Source organism: Harmonia axyridis, chromosome 7, assembly GCF_914767665.1.
Source record: "Harmonia axyridis chromosome 7, icHarAxyr1.1, whole genome shotgun sequence".
Classification (NCBI taxonomy): Eukaryota; Metazoa; Arthropoda; class Insecta; order Coleoptera; family Coccinellidae; genus Harmonia; species Harmonia axyridis.
This window is the reverse complement of record NC_059507.1, coordinates 758949-778208: the sequence shown is the minus strand read 5'-3', so window position 1 is coordinate 778208 and position 19260 is coordinate 758949. Positions and strand designations below refer to the sequence as shown.

Below are 19260 nucleotides of genomic sequence, written 5' to 3'. Positions count from 1 at the left end.
CATGGCTCTATACCGATCACCATTGACTGTAACGTTCTGGCCTCGGTTCTGGCCATCATCGTTTTTGAATAAGTACGGACCAATGATTCTACCACCCCATAAAGCGCACCAAACAGTCAGTTTTTCTGGATGTAACGGTGTTTCGACATACACTTGAGGATTAGCTTCACTCCAAATGCGACAGTTTTGTTTGTTGACGTAGCCATTCAACCAGAAGTGCGCTTCATCGCCAAACAAAATAAAATGGACGTAGTGCGTGATACGTATTCCGTACAGAACCATTATTTTCGAAATAAAATTGCACTATGTGCAAGCGTTGTTCAGGCGTGAGTCTATTCATGATGAATTGCCAAACCAAACTGAGAATAAATCACTGGACAGCTGTCAAATCGGTCGCCATCTTGAACAGTAATGCCAACTTAAAGTCATATACCTCGAAAAAATACACCCGTTATGATTGAATGGCATAACCCACTGATTTGAAATGACATAAGAAATGTCAAAAAATATCAACGCAAAGTTGGCATTATGTCTAAAATTGAATATGTTCGAAGTGTAGAGTTTTAGACATCGTGATATACAAACAGGTTACAAAATGTATCTAACTCAGAGGAGAAAATTTTCTTTACAATCAAACATTGATTTATTAAATGAACTAAAAAGTAAACAGTGATATAACCACAATAAAAATTCCTAAAAAATAGTCTAGGCTATTTCATCCTAGTATAGTTTGCAATATTTTGTTAAGAACATCCACAATATCTCCCAGAAGATCTTGAATAATTCCGCTTATTGCATTGAGTATGGAACCATGAAATATTGAGGTTATTGCATCGCTTATCAGATTATACATCCAATCGGATAAGAAAAACGAATGAATGTGTATACTGATGTGTCTGAAAAAAAATGACATTTATTAAAATCAATTTATCCCTACATATAGTTCTATGCTTCCCCCGTTGCGAGATCCATAGAAAGGCAATCTTACCCTGAATCTGGAATCTCGAACGTCCTGATGAACGCTTGGTTTACATTGTAATCAATAACAAGACTAGTTTTCATTAACAAATTGGACACTTCTCCTGTGATTTTTCCACTGGGGCCGACGAACATCAGAGAGGCCTTGAAATGGCACGAAAACTGAAAAAATATGGATAAGATTTACGGAATTTATCTTATAGATGAAGAATGTTACTCTATGATTGTCTGAAGAAGTCGACCACAGATTTTATGTGAGACGCATAGAATAATTGACATGTACATCATAATAAAGGTATTATACTTTTTTTTGGCAAACATATGTTTAGTTCAGTTTGATGATAATATGTTACCTTGAGATCCTTGAAGCTTATAGGTAAATCTAATTGTAGCTGTTTGTTATCGTGATTATAGGTGATAATTGCATTATCTTCAGGTCTGTACATGGTTGCCAAGCCCGTCACTTGCATTTTATTCAACTGTATATTCCCCCACCAATAACCCTGTGAAAAAATATACGAAAATTGATGTAGACAAATTTACTTAGGACCAATTTAAGCAGTTATTAGGATATTGCGTCCTACCTCGTATACATCATCCAATGCCAAAGGGTCCATATCTCCTTTCTTAAGCAGTTTATCCAGATTGGCAATAATTTTTTCACCATATTCATTAACTGTTGCTTCGTATTGAGGATTATCCTTCAAGGTGAGACTGATAAAGAAAAATAAAGAACTTTATATGTAATATTCTATGTCAAACCATAAACAAATATACAGCATTTTGTAAACTATTATAATTCTTCAATAATTGAATTTTTTTTCAGAAAATAGCTAAATCGAAAGAATTTTAACACTACATTATTCTCGATAAAAGGGAGTCTGAATAATATCAAGCCATTTCTTTGCTTGCACAGTATTTTATCAAATATTTTTTTCCATTTTTCAAACAACAACGTAGCGCAAAAAGTAACACAGTCGCAATTCTCACCTCATTGTTATATTCAAAATATCATTCAAGAGATCAGCATCCACTGGTATCCTCCTCTGTACCACATACCCATAACTGGCGCCAAACAAGGCCAAAAGAAAAGAACACAAAACCAGTAGCTTCATAATGAAATTTTTTAATGAATGGTTATTGTTATCTCGAATTGGGAATTTATAGCTATTCAATAATGCAAGGTTTAGATCAAAAAATGTCGATAATATTTGAAGATTCGATAAGATCCGATATCAATCTGGACCTAGAGAGCATATTTCAAAAATACCAAATGTGGGACGAAGAAATTTGAAGTATCCTTCAAAAGTTATTTTTACTCAATGGAATTGCTATGTTGTTCTATCTGAATTATCGCTTCAGATCATAATTGATAATATTTTTCAAGTTATTTTGAATAACAATTATCGAAAACTTTGGTGTTCTACAAGAAAGTATTCTTGGGTCACTACTCTACATTTTTTTAAAGAAATTACCGAGAAAAAACTCATGGACCTGGCACTTCGATTATAAATTTTCAAAAAATCTGACCAAAGTCACCAGCGTATTCCCCTGATATGCCTCCATTAGTCTTTTTCTTCAAAATTCTAATTATCTTTTCGAGGGCATACAAGAATACAATATTTTTCACAGCAAATTTATTTCAGAGTTATAAAATTTCGAAAACTATGGTAAAATATTTGCTGTGGTTTTTTGATCAATATTAGATTTAATACATTCCAAAACCTTCATTTTTCTATATAATAAACCAAATGAACCAATTTCACGTTTTACTGGTAATTGTCAAATGCCGAGATTATCTTTTTCGTTTTTAAATTATAAATTGATAGTTTTTAAACTTTTACTTTCTTTACTTTTCTTTTCGAAAAGTAGGTATGCAATTAGTCTGACCTCGAACTCAATAATATATGAACTCGATGAGATTATAATCGTAACTGGAATAATTTTCACAATAAGATACCAATTAAGCATAGAGTACTTAGTATAGAGTGCCATGAAAACAATCATATGCGTAAATTAGATGATAATCTATCATCTGCGGTAGCTTATCCTTATAAAATCAGATAAAAATCAAGAAGTTTTTATTATTGACTGGACAATATCTGTAGAGATGACCGAAACAAATGATTTTCGATCATGAAAAAGATTATTCTAATCTCTCTCATTCATCCATGACAGATAAAGAGTTACTTTTATCAGTGCGATTTCAGTAAGGAACACAGAATAAGCATAGAAGTAAGTTTACTGATTTCATATTTCTTGACATTCCCCTGTATTTTTTTCCAGCATTGTGGTTCTGGTGAAAAACGCCACTTGAAAGCAGATTGAGGAATTCTTTAATCCAATTATGTCACGTTTGAAACGTGTATTAACAAGATCTCTTAGGTACGTCAATTTTCCGAGAATTGTGGACGAAGAAAGAATATTGATTTCAGAAGCTCATTAAGAAAAAGCACACACGTGGTGTTTTGATACAATTCAACGCCCACGTGAAACCATTGAAAACTCGACAGAAACAGATTTCTCGTGGCATTCAACATCATTTAAAAAAAAGTCTCTTAACTTGACCTTGACATCACAGAACCCAGATACAGGTAATATGGGTTCATCTTTTTTTATATCTAAAGGGTGTTTTTTTAGAGCTATAGAACTTTGAATTGTAATAAAACAACGATGGATTATTCGATTGACATGAATTTTATTTATCCGCAAGATCATCTTGTGGCATTACATTTTGAATATGATTTCTGGCATATGACCGCCACGGCTGGCTCGGATGTAGTCCAATCTGGACGTCCAATTTTCGATGACTTTTTCCAACATTTGTGGCCGTATATCGGCAATAACACGGCGAATGTTGTCTTCCAAATGGTCAAGGGTTTGTGGCTTATCCGCATAGACCAATGACTTTATATAGCCCCACAGAAAGTAGTCTAGCGGTGTTAAATCACAAGATCTTGGAGGCCAATTCACAGGTTCAAAACGTGAAATTAGGCGGTCACCAAACGTGTCTTTCAATAAATCGATTGTGGCACGAGCTGTGTGACATGTTGCGACGTCTTGTTGGAACCACAGCTCCTGGACATCATGGTTGTTCAATTCAGGAATGAAAAAGTTAGTAATCATGGCTCTATACCGATCACCATTGACTGTAACGTTCTGGCCATCATCGTTTTTGAAGAAGTACGGACCAATGATTCCACCAGCCCATAAAACGCACCAAACAGTCAGTTTTTCTGCATGTAACGGTGTTTCGACATACACTTGAGGATTAGCTTCACTCCAAATGCGGCAGTTTTGTTTGTTGACGTAGCAATTCAACCAGAAGTGCGCTTCATCGCTAAACAAAATAAAATGGACGTAGTGCGCGATACGTATTCCACACAGAACCATTATTTTCGAAATAAAATTGCACTATTTGCAAGCGTTGTTCAGGCGTGAGTCTATTCATGATGAATTGCCAAACCAAACTAAGAATAAATCACTTGACAGCTGTTAAATCGCAAATCGGTCGTCATCTTGAACAGTAATGCCAACTTAAAGTTATATACCTCGGAAAAAAACACCCGTTACATAACATTTTGGTTCCATGTGTCGTTTATAGAGCGAAATTGTTTATATCAATAATTTACAGTTGATTCATGGTGAGATAATTAAATAAAACTGGGAAATTATTGGGAATGAAAATGGAAAAATCTTAGGATTGTCTTCGTATAATTAATAAAAAAAATGTCTCTCAATTTAATATCAAATGTTACAAATCTCGCTGTAAATTCATCTTAATTATAATCTCAATTTTTTACATATTTACATTCATTCAACTTCAGTTCGTTCCTCAAAATCTTTCCACTTGGATTTCTAGGAATTACGTCTATAAACACTACACCACCAGCCAATTTCTTATAATGTACTACCCTTGCGTTAACATATTTCAATATATCCTTATCGGTAAGTTCAGATCCTTCCTTCTTCACAATAAATGCTCTAGGTACTTCATCTGCTAAAGCATCAGGAACTCCAACTACAGCAGCATCCGAAACATCGGGAATTTCAAGAAGCAGATTCTCCAATTCTGTTGGGGAAACCTGAAATTAAAAAAAACATTCTCAAAAAAAAATTATTAAAATTGATGCATAGTAAGATAACTTATTGAACGCCATCGTTTCTATGGTTTCGATTACGGTTGCTGATTTCTTTTATCTGTTTGTCCTTGACGATTGACAGTTACGTCAAATTTGGCGTTTCTTGTTTCTGTTTAGCTTGAATGAAAATTTGTGTTTTTTATTCGGAAAAAGTCGAACAACAACGGTCGATATTAGAGTTGAGCGGTTTTAGGTGAAAAAGAATGGAAAATCCAGAAGAAATACTCCATAGCCTAGAGCAGTTCTCGAAATTCAGGCCAAAAGACATTCCTCGAGAATTGGAGGAATATTTATGTTTCGTTGCCAAAACTGGTGATCCTGTTTATCAATGGTCAACCGTTAAACATTTGTTGAGAGAAAAACTTGTAAACGTTGTAACTGAATTTTATGAATCGTGTTCTTTAGTTGATATTCAACCATGCAAAAACGTAGACAAATTCGACTACGACATGATGAAGTCTTTTATTTTAGAAAAATTAGATACATTTGTATCTGCCCCATTCACGGTGCAAAGGATTTGTGAACTTCTGACAACCCCACGAAAAGAATATAATAGAATAGATAAATTCATGCGGGCATTAGAGAAAAATGTTCTAGTAGTCAGCACTGTGGAACCTGGTATGAAAAATGCAGAAAATGGAGACAGTTTAGTAAATGGTTTGGAATCAGACCATATACCTGAATCTAGAAACTGTAGCACTGAAATTATTGTTGTAGAAATGGAAGAAACAACGTGGCATAAAACAGATGAGCCTGAACCAATGCAGTTTCAGAATGAAGAAGATTCATCGGCCACTGAAGTTCAAGATACTGTTATGTCTGAAGTTGAAGAAACAGTCAAGGAATCAGTTGTAGAAACTGCATGCAGCTCATCTCAAGATGCACAGCCAATGGTAGAAGAACCCAAAGAAATCGAAACAGAAAAAGTTGAACTGATGAACACAACTGAAGAATACTGCAACGAAACTGTTACATCTGAAGAGGTTAATGTAGATGCACCTCAGCCAATGGAATCTGAGAATGATGTTGTTTCAGAGCCTGTAGCTTCATCTGAAGTTGTAAACGAGGCCTCAGAGTCGGAAGTGGTATGTTCTAAAAATTATCTGTTCCTGATAGTTTTATTAACAAATCTTGATTTTTCAGGCGAGTTCTATCGATTCTAAGAATTCTGATCTCCCTTCTGAAGACTCAAAAACCAATGATGAAGCCCCAGAAGAACACCTCAAACAGGCTGATTCAACAACTAGTTCAAAATCGCCAAAAGTTAATGAAGTTCCTACAGAAAACCAACTAGAATCAAGTACTGTTGAAATTGAACCAACATGCAATGTTCAAGAAGCCCAAAATGCTGTTGCCAGTTCAGAAAATGATAGTACCAATACGGATTCAGATTCAAACCAAAGTTCAGTTTCAACAGAACCTGATACAGTTAACGAAGCTCAGTTGAGTGAGACTAGTTCAAATGAAGCTAAGGATATAATTAGCAATGAATCTGAAGAAAGTATAAGCTATCACGAAGGTTTAAATTCGACTCAAGCTGATACAACAAGAGGTTACGAAAAATCAGAGAACACTTTCCAGAATAAAATTGAAGAGAGCAAGGATGAAGAAATTTCTTCATCGGATAAAGTTGTAGTAGCTGTCCCCAATACTTCTGTTGATGACATAAGCGACGATGAAGCAGAAGCAGATATGCAAAAGATCGATGTTATAGAAGAAACTCAACAAGGAGATGTCCCGATCGTCGAAGAAATGCCAGAAAATGATTCTCAAGTGACTGCAAGTAGCGATGAAGTAACTAAAGACTCCGAAGTGACATCTTTAGAGATGGACAGCAAAGACAAGGGAGATTTCAATGAAGCAGAAGCCACTCCTGATTCCATTTGAGTCTTGCTCAAATTGTGAGTAAATTGTGGATTTATACTTTGATCTAAATTAATATGGGGAGTGAATATGCTGTAGGGATTTTTGAAGAATCACTTTTTATTTTTAAAACAGCTTTGAGAGATTGGGAAGACTACTCTGCCATTTTATTATGTTGAATTTTCATATTTAAGACAAATTGATCGTCAAATTTATACATTCAATAAAATTATTTGCTAGACTATGTAAGGTTTGATTTCAATTTAAAATTTATTCCAAGAATACCCTGTTTTTCCTTTCTGCCCTAGTTTTTCTAAAGGAATTAAATTATTCAAGTGAATTAACAATTTCAGGTTAGGAGTTTCAAGTTTTTACATATTTCATCAAAGATTGTTGCTAGTTCTTCATTTTTAGGCCTGATTATAACCTTGAAACAATTTTTCTCAATATATAACCAATTAAAAAACAACTCAACAACCTATCTAGTGTTTACAATAGTGAGGTTAAGTGTAGGCTCTGCCGAAATATCAATTAGATTGATGCAAATGTAGTTTTTCTCAAGTAATATTCTGCTCTGCATTTTCATCCAGTGGGAGTTTTCTTATGACATGTGTTCTAAACTTACCTTCCATGTTTTCTGTAATTTTGTCTCTAGTAAAATATCAATTCGTATAACATTTACTGAATACTTCAACCTAATGCCAATTCTTTTCAAACCTATTTCCCATCAGTTCTAATTTTTTTCAATTTTGCCTACACTTGTCAAACATCAAAAGGCATCAAGTCTTTTCTTGTTTGTTCTTCATGATACGTACCTGGTTTCCTTTGACCTTTATCAATTCTTTACACCTATCTATAATATAGAAGTATTTATCATCATCGTAATAAGCAATGTCTCCGGTGTGTAACCAACCATCTTCATCGATAGTTTCGTTAGTAGCTTTTTCATTATTTAGATACCCCATCATTATCTAAAAAATGAACTAGTAGTGATTGAATAAATTAATTATGTTATTATCATTTTACTTGAGGCCCTTTAACTTGCAATTCTCCAGGCTTGTTTGGTCCTAACGTATCTCCAGTTGCAAGATCTACAACTCTACCAAAAGTATCCGGTACAAGTACACCGATCGAACTGTGTTTTGTTGGTAAGGGGATTTTAGGATTGAGTAGAGTGACAGGCGAGCTTTCTGTCATGCCATATCCTATAATTCGATCAAAAAAGATAATTAAGATACCTAAAAGTCTCTTTGATAAATCTCACCTTGTCTGACTTGGATGTGTTCACCAAATTTCTGCTTGAACCTCTGCAACAGACCATCGGAAAGTGGGGCAGCTCCAGACTCTATGTTTTCAACGCTGGCCAAGTGTTCTTTGCGAACGTTGCTATTTTCTGTCAGAAAAGTAACCAAGGATGGTACTACGAACAAGAGTCTAGGCTTGTAAGTCACCAAGCACTTGATGTAATCTTCTGGAGCAAATCTAGGAAGAGTCACCAGATGCAGTCTGAGCTTAAGACTGATGTTGAGTATGGAGTTGAAGCCGAATATGTGGAAGAATGGCAGAACTGTGAAGACTGTTGATGGGGAATCTGAAGGAAAAAAATCAATGAAATTGTTATATTAGATAGTATTTTTAATGCTTGCGAAGGCAGCAGTGAAATTTGATTTCTGAAGGTGGCAACATTGTTAAACGCTTTGGTATAGGTTTGATTGGGTGTGTATTTTGATGCTTTTAGTCTTCAGCAACTTCGCGATGAATGACTTAATACGAGAAGAATTATGTATAAAATAATTGTATTCAATTAAGATTTCTCTTGAAGGAAATCTTTAAAGTAGAAGTTTGAACAGCTTGTACCTGTCATAACCGTCTGGATATTTATTTTTAGGTCCCTTCTTACAAGATGTAACCTCATCTGTGATAAGGGAAACAATAAACCTTTGTGCCAAGTGAGTAATAGGTACAGATAATCTATTTATCTGATTCGGATGACTCAATATTAAGTGATTTTGTTGATCAAGAACGTTTACCTGGATCGTTATCTATTTTGATATCAGGATGCATTATTTGTGTCATGTTCGATACCAGATTGTGGTGGGACAGCATCACACCTTTGGGAACTCCAGTGGTGCCACTCGAATAGGGTATGATAGCCAGTTCCCTTGGATTTATACCAGGTAGTTCGGTTTCGTAATCTGCCATCAGGAGGCTTCTGAGTCCGAACACTCTTTTGCCCAGGTCATCTTCGCCACCTACGCAGATTGTGCCTCTGTAACCAACCAGTTCGGACCCAACCTCTAGAGCCACGTCCAACAGTTGAGGAACCGTGGCTATCAGCTTCACCTCGGAGTTTTGGAACTGTCTCTTTATTTCATCTAGAAAGTTAGATAATACATGTATCATATTCGGTGAAGATAGTACTTTTTGCGGCTAAGTTGGCACAACTTGAATGATTGACTTCTTATAAAGGTTGTTTTTTTCCGAGGTATATAACTTTAAGTTGGCATTACTGTTCAAGATGGCGACCGATTTAACTGCTGTCAAGTGATTTATTCTCAGTTTGGTTTGACAATTCATCATGAATAGACTCACGCCTGAACAACGCTTGCAAATAGTGCAATTTTATTTCGAAAATAATGGTTCTGTGCAGAATACGTATCGCGCACTACGTCCATTTTATTTGGTTTAGCGATGAAGCGCACTTCTGGTTGAATGGCTACGTCAACAAACAAAACTGCCGCATTTGGAGTGAAGCTAATCCTCAAGTGTATGTCGAAACACCGTTACATCCAGAAAAACCGACTGTTTGGTGCGCTTTATGGGCTGGTGGAATCATTGGTCCGTACTTCTTCAAAAACGATGATGGCCAGAACGTTACAGTCAATGGTGATCGGTATAGAGCCATGATTACTAACTTTTTCATTCCTGAATTTAACAACCATGATATCCAGGAGCTGTGGTTTCAACAAGACGGCGCAACATGTCACACAGCTCGTGCCACAATCGATTTATTGAAAGACACGTTTGGTGACCGCCTAATTTCACGTTTTGGACCTGTGAATTGGCCTCCAAGATCTTGTTATTCAACACGGCTAGACTACTTTCTGTGGGGCTATGTAAAGTCATTGGTCTATGCGGATAAGCCACAAACCCTTGACCATTTGGAAGACAACATTCGCCATGTTATTGCCGATATACGGCCACAAATGTTGGAAAAAGTCATCGAAAATTGGACGTCCAGATTGGACTACATCCGAGCCAGCCGTGGCGGTCATATGCCAGAAATCATATTTAAAATATAATGCCACAAGATTATCTTGCGGATAAATAAAATTCATATCAATCGAATAAGCCATCGTTGTTTTATTGCAATTTAAAGTTCTATAGCTCTAAAAAAACACCCTTTATAACTAGTTGCAAAAGTGAAATTATCTTACTAGCTGTGTATAAAGGATTGACAAAAGTCACAGGAAGTCCTGCTTTCATGGCTCCATGGCAAACTACCACATATTCCGGTATATTGGGAAGAAGCAATCCTATAACCTCTCTAGGTTTCATCTGGCAATGCTCGATGACAGCCTGCGCAAATTTGTGTATCAGCATGTTCATCATTCCAAAATTGTAAGATCTGCCAGTCGATCCGCAAGTCTGAAAACAAACAGGACATGCGCTTCATGAATTGGCCGTGATCCGATCCGAAGGACCATAAAACATAGGTATGATCAGATAGTGGAATAGCTTACTAAAGAATCAAACTCCATAGCGTTTTCTTCAAGATCGTTGAAAAGGAATTCGACAAGGTTCTGGTTTGGGGTTGGGCTGCCCTTGAAAGGAGACTCTATGACTACGTCCCCAAGCCTACTTGTTACCGGGGAAGTGTGTTGTGCTCTCTGGATAACGCTGACTATTCCTTTCTTCTGGTGGAACGTTTTTCTTTGGCATTTTGTGAAGTTTCTTGGAATGGTGGAGACGCATCTGATTTGTTGGAGGTTCCTTGAAGACCTCAAGGTGTTCACTATGATTCTCGACATCACGTCTGGAAAAATATTTGGATGTGGTTGAAACAATTGTGTTTTCGTCCATCTATGGACAACTCACGAAAATAAAATATTAGCGCGTGCACTTTGAAGATGAAATCACGATATCAAATTCCAGTAAATGGAATTTTATTGCTCAATAAAAATTAAGATGAGCAATTTAACGATTTTGATTTTATAGAATGTTTTACGATTGTTTTTTCGTGATTAACTGAGTATTGACATTCAAAACCAAAAAAAGTTCTGGTGGACAGAAGCGGGCATTGTTCCGGAAAAAATATCACCCTGTAGATTTGCATTTGAAATAAGCAGGGAAAAAAAAAGAAAACTTTAAATTGAAATATCTATACAAAATTTAAGTTGAACATTTTTTGAAGGGGAGATGCTATGAGAAAAAAACTTAGAAAATACCAAACTGTATCTCGAAAACAATTTTCGTTTGTATCTTCAATATAGGAACACCCTGTATATCGAAAATGGAGAAATCGAATCTTTCAAACATGCATTTATTGTTTTTAGTTTCCAAAAAGAGTAAAAAATAACATTGTATTGAGAAGGTAATTCCAATGCAACAATTTTCGTAATGAATACAAAAGCACATTCAGAATCAGCACCTGTTTTTATTGTTTCTTGGATGTTGTTGATCAATTATCGTCCATTATCGTGAGGATCAAAGTTCGAAATTGCAACTAAACGAAAGAATTCATCTCTGATGTGTATGGATATGTTACCAACGCAGATTATTTATTCAGACGTCAAAACATCATCTATTTTAATCAATGAAGATACTTTCGGTCCATATATCATTTTTATACAACTATGCAAATTTCAAATGAATTAATTTTGTTCTTAAGAAAATAATCAGGAATTGGTTGAATTGATCTAGAAAAAAATTAAGCTCATTCCAAAAAATTTTGGTTTACGTTTTAGAATAAAAAACTTTGGTTCAATATCCAGAGTTTTTCTTGGAAACATAAGAGCTTTTCGCATGAAATTTGGTACAGAAATTATTAGTTATATCGCATGGAACACGATATTTGAAATTTAAAGGGAAAAATCTAGGAAAGATGATCAATAAAATTCATTTCTCGCTCACTCAATAAAAGCTAGTCTTGAAATTTAAAGCATGTATAGCTAGGATCATTTCAAATATAATATTTTTCACCAAAAAGTCCTATCTCTTGATTTTTCGGATATATGATTTTTTTTCGTAGTTATTTTATATTTTTGATTCATGTCGAGATATTTTGAGGAAATGATAAACACTAGTGTGCAATTTTAGTGTTTCTGAAAATGATTATCGAGAATAGAAAACATTGAACAACATATATATAAAAAAATATTTATGCGCAAGAAGATTTGAAAGTTCATTGCTTAAAAGTAAATATTTGACAATACGAAAGACAAAAACAAGTGGATATTGATTCTTTATTTAACATTGTGTGTCATCCTTGCTTTTGGTTCATTATTTGTTAGTGGAAAGAATATCCACGAAATTCAAAAACAGCTGTTCTAGAATCCAATCAACGAATTTAAAGGGCTAAAATTAATAAATATAATACTATTCAATATACGGAAAAAACAGGCATTCTCGAAAACTTGACAGAATTTCTGTTTACCAACACTCGTCTGGTCGAAATCACGATCAAAGTAAAAGTAAAGAAGCCGTGAAAATTTCAAAAACGTACCTGCGTAGTTGACACAAGGAAATTTCGGTATCCGATTCGATCACTTCGACGATATCACTAAAACTAGCGTCCGACAATTTAGTGAATTTATCGACTGCGATCCTAGGTTCAGCTTTATCCAAAGTTCAACGAGAAATCTCGTTTATAAATAAAAATAAAAAAATCTGCGGTATAGTTGCACTAGTCGACACACTTACGGTTCGTTTATTTTTTCTATTATTCGCGTAAGAATATTGTAAGAAGTAGGATCGTCTGAGAACTTTGTGTTGTCGCTTCAAAGTATAAATATATTATCTGTAGTTGATAATCGAATACGTTTCTGCTTCCTTTCTAAACTACCCGAGGATATCTAAGAGGCTATGTATGCCGGTTCCAAAGGTTACTACGATAGATCTCTGGGGCAGAGTCAGAACTTGCACCTATATTTTGTTTATGGACGCAGCGGGTGGTTAGTACATCTGACGCAATTCTGACTTCAATTGTGGGCGTTTGATAAAAATTATCTGCCTCTATCTCAGGTGAGAACTATATGGGGACAAATAAATATCGAGAGAAATCGAACGAAAGTTGCAAGAGTTCAATGTGAGCGAAGCAGTGGCGTGCCTTGATGAAGATTAGGTTTGAGAAAACCTAAAATACACTGCGCAAAAAAATTAACGCACATCCTGAAAATCTCAATTTTAATGAAAGTTAATTTTACGTTGACTTTATAACTTATTTTTTATGTTCTCTCGGGAAGGTTTTGAACGAAACAAGACACATTAAATGGAAGAAAAATTCAGGATTTCACCGAATCTTATGTGAAAGAAGAGAAATAAACAATTTTCATAATACTGGAATGCTGATAAGTGATTTAATACTTGGTATTTCCACCCCTTGCGTTAATTACAGCTCGGCAACGACGGTTCATACTCAAAATGAGTGATCTTAAAATGTTCTGATCTAATCCTTCCCAGATTTCTCTGAGTTGGATTCCTAAGTCATTAAGAGTAGCTGGATGATTTTCTGAACTTCTCGGCCTTCTATTGAGGTCGTTTCAAACCTGCTCAATCGGATTGAGATCTGGACTTCTTGCTGGCCATTCCATTCGAGAGACTTCAACCTCTTCAAGGTACTCCTGAACGATGCGCGCACGATGGGGTCTGGCATTATCGTCCATAAAAATGAAATTTTCACCAATGTATGGGGCAAATGGCACTACATGCTCTTCAAGAATGTTCCTTATATACCTATCAGCATTCATAGCTCCATTATCAACGACCACTAGGTCTGTGCACTAGGTGTGTGATGTCAAAGATATTCCACCCCATACCATAATCGATCCTCCCCCGAAACCAGTAGTATTCAGGAAATTGCACTGAGCATATCTTTCATGTGGACGTCTGTATACAAGGGAACGTCGATCACAATGGTAGAGGCAGAATCTAGACTCATCTGTGAAGAGAACTCTTTTCCAATCAGCCTCTTCCCAATGGATATGCTCTCTCGTAAAATCCAAATGCGCCCTTCGATGGGCTGGGGTAAGAGCTGGGCCTCTTGCCGCGACACGAGGCCTTAAATCATATTGTCTGAGTGCTAATTTGCACCCCATGAGTTTGCTCAAGCTGAAGGAGGCGAGCGGTTGCAAACCGTTGTCTCAACGAAGAAACTCTCAAGTAACGTTCTTGAATGGCAGTTGTTACCCGTGGTCTACACTGTCCTGGTCTTCAGACATTCATACCTGTCTCCCTGAATCGCTGCAACATTCTGCACTCATTTGTATGGGAAACTTAACCTTACTGCAATTCTTGTGTATGTTCACCCTTCTTCTCACAAAACTACCGCTTGAGCACATTCCTCTTGGGTCAAATTGCGTGTTTCGCGTTCCATAGCGATCGAGTGTAGAAAATCAAACGAAAGAAAAACTATTGATCACTAGAATTGATCGAGAACAACTGATTTCAGAATTGAGCCAATACATTCAAAATCTGATAATCTCATCTTTTTTTATTCCTGCTGGGAAAAAACATCTGTATTGAAGAAAAACGTTGAAAGTGGATAACATATGCATGCATAATTCTGATAAAAATAATTATCATTGAGAACACCTTCAGTTGTAGAATAAATTTGGGATTTCCATAATGTGCGTTAATTTTTTTGCGCAGTGTATATGGAATTTTCCTCCTTCATTTTATGATTCGAAAAATACTCGTCCTTATAATCTAAAATTAAGAAGCTTTGGACGGGAACTACGTCTGGATAGGTGATCATTAGATTTACATGCTGAATAAAGCTATGACCTCTAGAAGTCATGCAGCTTCGAGAGGGATTACTATCTGGATAGGAGGCCGCTAAGTGGCCAATAGAGTTCACAGGATTTTTTATATTTTATTTGAGATGTTATTTATTATTAATTGGTATGTCATATAATTGATTACTTCCGATTGTTAAATCATCTAGATGAGGAATTCTGACGTTACCATCAAAGTCTTTTCGATTCTTGCTGTTCGAATTTTCTATGGTTCTGATGACTCGAAATTTTGAACGAAGCTTGAAAGTGTTAAATTTACGGTAAATCTAAGTGATTTTATGGCGGTTTTCAATGCTCTATAAGAGAAAACACATATTAGGTCATCAACTCCTCATCAAACGGCAGTTTTTGTTTTATTATTTCCAAAAATAAAACTTTGTAATCATTCTAGGAATAACAGACTTATCTAGCTTATCATGTTTTTAAATTGACTATCCATTCGATATCTCATGTCATCAAACCTTGATACGTATTATCAGAAGGTCAACACTACCTGGAATTAATTATATATGCCTGGAAAAATGATACTGCTGAAAGGACGCTTAGCAATATGTATATATTGCTTTAACAGTATTGTTAAAGTCGCCATCTAATCTTCAATCATGAAACTTTGCCAGAACTCCACTTAGAAAAACGTAATATTCCCTTACTGCACCATAATTTTTTTATCAGTTTGAAATCCTTCATCTTTTTGCCAGAGATTATCCAAAGAATATCGGAAAAAAGGATTATAACAGGTAAATATCTTCAAAAATTACATTTCGTACAAATTGAGTGGAAGATCACTGAAATCATTGAATTCTGAATAGGAAATATTTTCATATTTCCATAAATTGAATGTAAGTATTCAAAGAACTGAAAACGCTTCATTTCTGCAGATTTAATTCGAATCTAGGTATCGCAGATTACCAAAAAAACCCATTGGCATTATCTTCGTTAATCTATGATTTGTTAGAATTAACCTCAAACTATCTTGACAGATTACAGATTAGTGGTTGACATAAGCCGCATTGAAACTTGTCAACAAGAGGATGATAAGATATTTAGAACAATACAAATGAATAATTCAATCAATTTGATCGAAATGTTACACAAGGTACCTTCCTAGCAAATGAGGGCCCCTATTTTGAAAATAAGAATAATTTAGTTTGCTTTTTCGTTCATTTTAACAAATTGATAATATTTAAAATGAGTGTTTATTCTTTAGTGGTGACGAGGTTTTACCTCAAATCAAATTCCCATCTTAAATACTTTCAAAATTCGACTTTTGGAATAATAAGGCAAACCAAAAGGAATTTCTTCATGCAAACTAGAGTGAGCCAAAAGAAGAATTATGTGGCAGTCGAAATACCTAAAGAGGCAGAAATACCACCTAAAAAGCGAATATGGACGAGGTTTAGGAGAAAACAGGAAGTTGAAGCGGAAAAATCTAATAACGTTACCTTGAAGAAAACCGACCTAAAGAGGCTATTGTCATTAGCGAAGCCAGAAAAATACTATTTAATGGGTCGGTAGATTTAATCAATTCATAAAGTATTTCTTCAATGAAGTCGGTTTACAGGTGCAATTGGATTTTTATTAGTTTCTAGTACAGTTACAATGGCTGTGCCTTTTAGTATAGGAAAAGTATTAGATATTATTTATTCAACTAATAAAGACACAGAAGATGCTAAGTTACAACTTAATCAATTGTGTGGTATATTAATTTGCGTTTTTGGTGTTGGTGCTGTTTGTAATTTTGCAAGGGTTTATTTAATGTCATTATCAGGTAAGAAATAATCAAAAACACCCTTCCTTTCATTTAAACACTCCCTAATTATCTCTTTCCAATAAAGGCTATAGAATGACCCAAGCTTTAAGGAAAAATGTATTCAATTCAATACTTCGGCAAGAGCAAGGGTGGTTTGACAAGAGGTCAACGGGTGAACTAGTTAATCGTTTATCTTCTGATACGCAAATTGTTGGACAAGCTTTATCCTCTAACATTTCTGACGGGTTGAGATCCGTTGCTATGGTGTGTGCTGGTACTGCTATGATGGTAAGAATTTTTATCCTTTTAAAAGGAGTAAAGAAGATTCAGTTGTAGTTTTTTTAGTTCTACACTTCAGCAGAATTAGCATTTGTTGGTTTAGCAATTGTTCCTCCAGTAGCAGGTAAATATGATAGCATATTTGTTCCTCTCAACCTCATCCTGGCTTGTTTATTAAAGGTGTGGCTGTAATTTATGGTAGATATGTAAGGAAAATTACAAAAAGAGTGCAAGATACTTTAGCTGATTCAACGAAAATTGCCGAAGAACGAATCGCAAATGTTAAAACAGTGAAAATGTTTGGACATGAATCGAGAGAAATGCAAACTTATGATCACTCTATCCTCAATGTGTTGAGAATTGCCTATAAAGAAGCAAAAGCTAGAGCTCTCTTCTATGGAATGGTGAGTTTTCATCTCGATAAAAAAGATATTGAATTGAAAAATTAAAGATTTTAAATATGTACCTAAGTGTATTGTGAGGAAATATCTTTAGATGAAAATTAGCAAAATTTCTTTACGGCAAAACAAATTTCAATTAATACCAAGTGTTATTTTATCATCAGACAGGTTTGACTGGAAATATGATCATTATTTCCGTTCTCTATTATGGTGGGGTTATGGTATCGTCGCAAACTATAAGTGTGGGACAGTTATCATCATTTCTGTTATACGCAGCATATATCGGAGTTTCTATTGGTGGACTGTCGAGTTTCTATTCAGAATTGAATAAATCAATTGGAGCTGGTAGTAGGATATGGGAAATTATGGATCGAGAACCTGCAATTCCACTTACAGGTAAGTAATACTTCATTTGTATTCTATTGGATATCATTGAATCAGAATTCTCTTCAAGGTGGTATCACCCCATTGGAATTGCCGAAAGGTAAAATAGTATTCCGAAACGTGGCTTTCACTTATCCGTCCAGAGAGGATATTCAAATTTTCAAAGATCTAAGCTTAGAAATCGCTCCGGGGACTCTGGTAGCTGTCGTAGGTCCTAGTGGTTCAGGTAAGAGCACTTTGGCTGCTCTGCTATTAAGGTTGTACGACCCATCTAAAGGCACCATCTTTCTTGACGATTACGATATACAACAATTGGATCCTGTTTGGCTGAAAAAATTCATTGGAACTGTAGCTCAGGTGAATTTGAAGAATGTCCATGAATTGTTTCTATGATGATTAAATGACATTAGCTACTGAACACAATTGACATAAGAAATGTCAAACATTAATACACAGTGTTGCCATTATAACAATTTAAATTGTATTATTTCTATTAGAAAACGCTTTACAACAGTATAACTATTTCACCATGTTGCTTTTCTAGGAGCCAGTATTATTTTCGACCAGTATAAAAGATAATATTTTATATGGCGCTGAAGATCCTTCGAAAGTTACAGAAGAAAGACTTCTAGAGATATCTAGGGAAGCTAATGTACACGAATTCGTCCAAAACTTACCTCAGGGTTATGATACATTGGTTGGAGAACGAGGTATTATGCTTAGCGGAGGACAAAAACAGAGAGTAGCCATTGCTAGAGCTTTGATCAAGGACCCCAAAATATTGCTTTTAGACGAAGCTACAAGGTAGGATACTTTTCATGGATATTTAATGAAAAAATTTGCTGATTTTACGCTCTAAAAAAATGTGTCAAGCTGAGTAAGGTCAAGTCGAATATCTTGCAACCTTGCACTGTTAGAATGTTCTGTGGTTTGTATAAACACCATAAACTGTCAGTTTGTTCATCTAACCGCAATCATGCATTTCGCACCATTTATTTCAATCATTAAAATCCTAAATTTTTATCTACTATGTATTTAATAGCGCCTTAGATGCCCATTCGGAGCATTTGGTCCAGGAAGCACTAGAAAGGGTTATGAAAGGAAGGACAGTACTTACCATTGCACATAGGTTATCTACAGTACAAAACGCAGACACAATAGCTGTCTTGAAAGACGGTAAGATAGTGGAAAAAGGTACTTACCAAGGCTTACTAAATTTAGACAAAGGAGTTTTCAAAGAGCTTATGAAACATCAAACTTTTAAAGCCGGGCAATAGTAAATTTTATAATTTAATAGGTTTTTGAGATTATCTATTGTTAATAAATATTGTTTTGCAGCAGGTGTTTCATTCCTTACACTTACTGTCCTCGAGATTATTAACAGCACGTTTTGGGAACATGTGGCTATAACTTTTCCGATTGATGAAAACTGTTATGTTAAAATCAAT

At 35.3% G+C, this 19260-nt stretch overlaps 4 protein-coding genes across 7 annotated transcripts; 2 read left to right on the top strand and 2 right to left on the bottom strand.

Moving 5' to 3' along the window:
* Nucleotides 1–624: 624 nt before the first annotated feature.
* Nucleotides 625–2129, bottom strand: LOC123683850. The gene is made up of 5 exons (XM_045622793.1): nt 1969–2129; nt 1563–1692; nt 1332–1481; nt 989–1140; nt 625–896 (listed from the first exon to the last, which is right to left on the bottom strand). Exons 1-5 carry the CDS (start codon nt 2091–2093, stop codon nt 716–718), a joined length of 738 nt encoding a protein of 245 aa, XP_045478749.1. The 5' UTR covers nt 2094–2129; the 3' UTR covers nt 625–715.
* Nucleotides 2130–4675: 2546 nt separating this feature from the next.
* LOC123683848 (probable 4-coumarate--CoA ligase 1) lies at nt 4676–13186 on the bottom strand. Of its 3 annotated transcripts, none has more exons than XM_045622787.1 (8): nt 12709–13186; nt 10727–11019; nt 10421–10631; nt 9014–9358; nt 8248–8574; nt 8010–8188; nt 7799–7954; nt 4676–5063 (listed from the first exon to the last, which is right to left on the bottom strand). In XM_045622787.1, exons 2-8 carry the CDS (start codon nt 11012–11014, stop codon nt 4770–4772), a joined length of 1800 nt encoding a protein of 599 aa, XP_045478743.1. In that variant the 5' UTR covers nt 11015–11019; nt 12709–13186; the 3' UTR covers nt 4676–4769. The 3 variants fall into 3 exon arrangements, with proteins under 3 accessions (XP_045478743.1, XP_045478744.1, XP_045478745.1); XM_045622788.1 differs by having other exon boundaries at nt 10727–11066; nt 12709–13102; XM_045622789.1 differs by having other exon boundaries at nt 12906–13102.
* Nucleotides 5167–7227, top strand: LOC123683849 (serine/threonine-protein phosphatase 4 regulatory subunit 2). Of its 2 annotated transcripts, XM_045622791.1 has the most exons (3): nt 5194–5777; nt 5838–6205; nt 6264–7227. In XM_045622791.1, exons 1-3 carry the CDS (start codon nt 5324–5326, stop codon nt 7005–7007), a joined length of 1566 nt encoding a protein of 521 aa, XP_045478747.1. In that variant the 5' UTR covers nt 5194–5323; the 3' UTR covers nt 7008–7227. The 2 variants fall into 2 exon arrangements, with proteins under 2 accessions (XP_045478746.1, XP_045478747.1); XM_045622790.1 differs by having other exon boundaries at nt 5167–6205.
* Nucleotides 13187–15579: 2393 nt separating the features above from the next.
* On the top strand, nt 15580–19149 carry LOC123683847 (ATP-binding cassette sub-family B member 10, mitochondrial). The gene is made up of 10 exons (XM_045622786.1): nt 15580–15735; nt 16206–16505; nt 16560–16766; nt 16834–17036; nt 17094–17151; nt 17208–17431; nt 17593–17824; nt 17883–18169; nt 18357–18616; nt 18855–19149. The coding sequence occupies exons 2-10, from the start codon at nt 16301–16303 to the stop codon at nt 19087–19089; spliced, it is 1911 nt and encodes a 636-aa protein (XP_045478742.1). The 5' UTR covers nt 15580–15735; nt 16206–16300; the 3' UTR covers nt 19090–19149.
* The last annotated feature ends 111 nt before the right edge of the window (nt 19150–19260 follow it).